Source organism: Papaver somniferum, chromosome 4, assembly GCF_003573695.1.
Source record: "Papaver somniferum cultivar HN1 chromosome 4, ASM357369v1, whole genome shotgun sequence".
NCBI classification, from domain to species: domain Eukaryota; kingdom Viridiplantae; phylum Streptophyta; class Magnoliopsida; order Ranunculales; family Papaveraceae; genus Papaver; species Papaver somniferum.
Genome location: NC_039361.1, coordinates 76,510,145 through 76,516,534, shown reverse-complemented (window position 1 = coordinate 76,516,534; position 6,390 = coordinate 76,510,145). Strand labels below are relative to the sequence as shown.

Below are 6,390 nucleotides of genomic sequence, written 5' to 3'. Positions count from 1 at the left end.
AAACAAAAAATTTTAAAAAGAAAGAAGAGAAAAAAAGACATTGAATGCCACGCGGTTTTGTGTGGCAGAGAAGAGAGAGGAGTTTTGGCAGAGCTGACTTTTGTTAAGGTCATCTTCGCGGGAGTAAATGCGTTTGCTGTCCTCTTTTGACTCTTTGGTATCCATTTGTCTCTTTGGTGGTCAGCGTAATATACACTTCTATCACACAGTCTCTCCTCTTTCTATAAATAACATAGACTAGTATACTTTCTAGTATTGGACTCTTGTGCATCTCATCATCTCTCTAACTCTCTACTCTCTAGTGATCATAAGGTTTCCTTTTTGGAGAAAACGTTATAGAAAAGTGAAGACTTATGTTTTGTTTTTGTACCTCAATATAAACAATTTAAAGAGAAGAAGTGCTGATAGAGAATCTATTAAAGTGAGAAACGAAGAATTTTTAGAAGTGAAAAAAGTTAACAGATCAAAATGGGGAGGCCACCTTGCTGTGATAAAATTGGAATGAAGAAAGGGCCATGGACACCTGAAGAAGACATACTTTTAGTTACTTATATTCAAGAACATGGTCCTGGCAATTGGAGATCCGTTCCTACTAGTACTGGTAAGTAAGATTATTACGGTTCTGATTAATCAAGTCTTTCTTCGTTCCAATTAAATATACCACCAAATTTTGGTGTTTCTGGTTTTGTTTATAGTTTTAAGACTAAAATATTGCATCTTACACTATATACTCATACTGTCTTCTTCACTTTGTGCATGACAGGTTTACTTAGATGCAGTAAAAGCTGTAGACTTCGATGGACTAATTACTTAAGGCCTGGTATCAAAAGAGGTGAATTTACTGATCATGAAGAATCCATGATCATACATCTCCAAGCTCTTCTTGGCAATAGGTATGTGGTATCTCATCTCTCACTTGTTTTGTCTATTTTTACTGCCTGGCGAGCTTCGACTTGGGGCTGTCGATTTTGATACGTTTAGATTTTGGTTTTAATGTATATTGGTGATGTTAATGTGCAGATGGGCAGCAATAGCTTCATACCTTCCACAAAGAACAGACAATGACATAAAGAATTATTGGAATACCCATTTGAAGAAGAAGCTAAGAAAAACTCAAACAGGCTGTAGTGATGAGCATGATTTAAATAGAGATGGGGAGCCATCATCACCATCAACATCGTCAAATTCAGATCAAACAAGAAAAACAGTAGGATCTAAAGGGCAATGGGAAAGAAGGCTTCAAACTAATGTAGATATGGCTAGGCAAGCTCTTTATGAAGCCTTATCTATTGATCATACTCATCATAAACCCACACCAAATAACTTGTCGCTTCCTTCTTCAACTTCTACTGCTTCAATTCATGACAACTCTTCATTCAATAGTATGATGAACATGAAACAACAAATCTTAGCTCCTCTAGCAACAACTTCTACAACTCCTTATGTTTCAAACACCGAAAACATCTCAAGGTGGCTACAAGGATGGAAGAACAATAGTATCAACTCAACATCATCAACAACATCGTCAACAAAAGATAATAAACACGTTAGATCTTCATCAGAAAGTACACAGAATTCTTTCATCAATTATTCATCAAATACTACAGCTACCAGTGAAGGAACTCCACATAATCATCATCAAGCTTTTGTTCATCATCAACACAATAATAGCGATGATATTTTATCGCCTGAAGCAGCTTTGGAATCATTTTTGAGTTTTGACAATTCTTCATCATCAACCGTTACCGCCACTCCTCCTCCAGATGTCCCGAAATGTGAATTACTTGAAAAGAACTTTTTCATTTATGAGACTAGTAAACAAGGTTCGCAGAGTAGTAGCGATAATACAACAGCACAAGTTCCATTCTCAATGCTTGAGAAATGGTTGTTTGATGAAGGTATTAATACTCTTCAAGAAGATCATCAACATCAACATAATCATAATCATCAAGCTGGTTTTCTCACTCTAGCTGACACTGCTGATTTGTTCTTGTCATCATAGTTAATTATTATGTACGTAGAATGTTTTGCTGTTGTTTTTCTTTGTTACTTAATCAGTCTTTTTCTCTCTTTTTTTTTTTTTTGACTTTAATATTAAGGCCTTGGAACAGATATAGGACTATAATTAGTGGAAGTCAAGTTTGGCCTGATGATGAAAATCGATCAAATATATGGATCATTTCATCAACTTGTTAATGTAGTAAAAAAACCAAGTGTAAATTTGAGAATCCGTGTCTCACTTATATATACATAATGAGATCTTGTATCAAGTGGATTTATATTTCAAGAAATCAAGTGGAAGTGTATTTTCTAGCTATTGCTATTTTATTGATCAGCAAAATAACCAGACTAATGAAAAGCCACCAGGGGTGACAAAGAGTTACAAGATCGGAAAAGGACCACCCAAAGGTTCCTAACAACATTGCCCAAAGAGATACAGGAGCAAAAACTTAAAGAATTGCCAGTTAACAACTAACTGAATCGAGTAATTTAAGACCTCTAAAAGCTTCTTCATTAATGCAGCAGTAGGCCTGTATAGTTTTACTTGAACTATAGCTTGCTCAACTGAAACCACTTAATTTGTTGTTAAAGGCTATGTCATTACGAACTTTCCATGCAGTCCAAGCAATTGCGCTGCCGGGAGTCTAGCCCAAAGCTGTTTACCTGCCAGATGTTAATGCTCTGCATTTCCAGTTTTTAAGAATTGTATCAATGCAATCTGGCAATATCCAACGAACTTAATAGTTGGGAAGAAAATGTTGCCATATTTGCATGGTTTATTTTTAGTGGAAGTTTGCATGGTTTATTTGTAGTGGAAGATAATAAGACCAGGGGTTCTTACACTGTGCTTAGCACAAGGTAGCAGGCATATGTTATAAGAAGACCATAGCTCCCTAGCATATCAAGAGTTGGAAGAGATACAACCTAAGGAAAAAAGAGATCTTGTACGGCCATTTGGTGACCATATCAATGGGTTTCAGGCAATCATGGCAGTTTCAGGGATATCCCTACCAAATTAAAATCGCTATTCTGACATGTTTGGCGTGTAATAGTAATGGTGTATCAGGTATTCATGTTAGGACTTGGGAGTTGGTGCATGTATTTACCCATTGTTTTAACAGAGAAGTTGGAATATTTTTTTAAGAACAACACACTGAGTAATCACCCAAATAATTAATCACTACATATGGTTACTGTGGCTCGTGGAAACTAATCACTATTAATGGAGGTTGTTAAGGTGGTTGTACTTACTTAATTTTGTAATTATTTTAACAAATGAATTCGCTAGAATGTTGACTTGTGTAGTACTGTAATGATCTAATCTAACTAGTAATAGAAAATTAACCAACATCTTCAGATCTTACTCAACTAATTAAGCATGCATTCCCCAAAAAAGAAACCTGAGTCTGACAAAGGTAATGCCTGAGGATGACAAAACCTTCCTAACCTTGTCATTTAGAACTTGAAGTCATCACTCTTCTCGAAGGCCATATTATGAAGCGAAGATCGAAGTGATGAAAAAAAAAAGTCAAACAGTAAGAAATCTAGAGGCAGGGGGTCCAGAATTTATGCAGTCAAAGATTTCAAAGAGAAAACGCACGTTATACGTACAGTAAAAACGTTATTGGCTAATCATTCGCTTACATGTGTCCTTCCGGCATGAAAACCATGTGGTGTTTGACTTTTTATCCTGCAAAATTCTGCAATACAAGGATTATAAAGGTCAACGTCATAATTACAATTACAACGGTTTATAAGATACCGGGCCCGAACAGTAAAAATATGTTTCCAACTGCATTTAGCACACTGTAAATCTCATCTTCGAGTACCAAATATTATTGCCCTTGTGGTTTGATGGTACGGCGAGGTGCAGTGGCAGAACTAGAAATGTAGGATACCGGGGGTGGCTTCAGTTAGGGTAAGCCCGGCTGTAAGCGAGCCAACAAGGTGTTGAAAAGTTAACTTAGCAATCAAATTCCATAATGAACCTGAAATTATATCTCGATATGCAAGTTTAAAAGATCTTTCATCGTTTGGAGTTAAGCTGACCACAATATTTGATTTAGAGTTTAGACATGTTCATGCTGAACAGATTTTACATTATTGGGAACTTGTGTAATTCAACAAATCGGTCTTTTCTTTTAACGCAATCAACCATTTCTTATCATTTTGATGGTGTTATTTAAACCATGTTTAGACCTGCGCTCTTGGATTTGCTGCACGATCTTAGGTGTAGGTACTTAGAATCGCACTCTTTTGGAACGTTCGTTATATATTTGAAGCTATAATTTCGGATAAAGACCTAATTAACATAAGGTCCCTCAACCTGACAGATAATAAATAGTGTAAGCCCGCCCTGGTTTGGTTTATTTAATTCCGATGGGATAGCATATTACATCTAAGGGAGCAGGGATCACAGGATACCCTTGGTTTTCCTACCAAACCATACCAAGCCATGCAAATTCTTTCTTTTTCTTTTGCAAAGTGCTGTTACCTTGCCTATTTAGCAAGAAGGGAAAAAGAGACACCTTTTTCTGTAGGAATTCTTTTTGTGCATCGGAAATTAGCAAATGTGGGTATCTTAAATGCGTAACATGTGAAGTGTTTTGACTTTTAAAATCAATGAAAACCCTATTTAGCTGGCTGTCCACTTTGTTTGATCTTAAGCCAAGCAATGTTCATCTAGAACTAGTACTAGTTTGCTTTCTGTTAAAATCATGTGTGACTGACTGAGGGAGAGAGAGAAGCCAATAAATCCCTTCATAAATACTAGGTACCAAATGGCAAGACCCAAAATCTGGGTCTAATAACTCCTCTTTATTGAAAATGGACAACATCTATCACCACCATTATTGTACCTGATAGTAGAACATTACTGTGTAATGTTTGATTTTCCTCTGTATCGATCATCTCATCATCAGTGGATTCTACGATGCTGAGGTACTTGTACATTTATGATTTATCGAGTGTATTTTCCTGGCGGGTTCTGTTTAGTTGTTGAATAAATTATCGGTCCTGCTCTATTGATGACTTTTGTTCATGTTGGCATGTTGCTCGAAGGATTTACATATAGTATTAACTAAACGTTATAGTAAATTCTTTCGGAACATTTTTTTTGTTCCAATCTGCAGTTAGTATTATATTTCAATGGAACATTCTAATGTTAGAGAATGTTATCTGTTTAAGAACAAGAAATGGCAAGGCCGCAAGGGTGGTGGTGGAACACAACATGCATTATTCATGCATGTTCGCAACTGATGAGAACGATATTTTTAAATCATTTCAGACATGTCATTTACTGCAAATATATGATTAAGGGATGGGTATAGATTCTGACTAATATCATGACCACCATGTTCATTCTAAGCTTGAAAGAAATTCATTAGTTGCTTTCTTATGTTCTCAAGAAATTAAGATGAAAATCTCTATCTGTTCACTGTTAGCATTTGCCCCTACCTACTACAAATTCAATTCTAGCCTTTATATGTAGAAAGACTTTTCAATAGAATTCAGAGACAATCTTAAGATTCCAGCTTAAAGTTCTCGTTTCTGTTTCCTATATCAAGTCGAAGCATGTGAAATGAGAGGTAGATTACGATACATGTAGGGTCAGTATCATATGATTTCATCACATATACTTAAATTAGTAGCATGCGTGTATATATATATATATGTATAGATGCAGGGAGAACATGTAAACTGGCTCCAATGCATGCGAATTCAGAGCGCACCTTGGAGTCCTGGCCCAGTGGCCCTCCTAGCTAGCTATTGATCATCATCCATGATCGAACACAACATGGTCTTTAAGGCATGGACCTACGTGGTTGCGAAACACAAAATAAAAGAACACAATTCAAAGAAATGATAGTAGTTAGTGAGGGTCCATATTGGTTTGTTTTTTGCGTTATATTTGTTTATATAATTGAAATATCACACGTTGTGCGTAGTCAATTGGTAAATTCGACCTTGATTGTTGGATAGGAAATGATTGGCACTTGGGCATTGATTTTGGTAGCGTCCAAGTTATTTCTCATATCAATCGGGCTCACAGATTTCTATCTGTTCGATTGCAGATTGTATTGAGAAATTGAGATACAGCTGAAAAAGTGGGGGTACAACAACCACACCAAATATTTCGTTTGGCAATCTGAATAGATAAACTCCAATATACTTTCAAGAGAATCAACTAGATAGTCAGACTCATTTCTTTTGGCAATCTGAATAGACAAACTCCAATATACTTTCAAGAGAATCAACTAGACAGTCAAACTCAATCTAGAGAAAAGTATATCAAAGAGTTTTTATATCTCTATCTCTCAATTCAATCTGTAATCAGCAAATAGGAATTTGCGCGCCTGATTGAATATAAGAGAAGTAACTTGAACAGTA

General features: G+C 36.0%; 1 protein-coding gene across 1 annotated transcript; it reads left to right on the top strand.

Moving 5' to 3' along the window:
* Window positions 1-262: 262 nt before the first annotated feature.
* Window positions 263-2,295, top strand: LOC113275940 (myb-related protein 306-like). Its single transcript, XM_026525524.1, has 3 exons — window positions 263-601; window positions 764-893; window positions 1,021-2,295. The coding sequence occupies exons 1-3, from the start codon at window positions 469-471 to the stop codon at window positions 2,000-2,002; spliced, it is 1,245 nt and encodes a 414-aa protein (XP_026381309.1). The 5' UTR covers window positions 263-468; the 3' UTR covers window positions 2,003-2,295.
* Window positions 2,296-6,390: the final 4,095 nt, after the last annotated feature.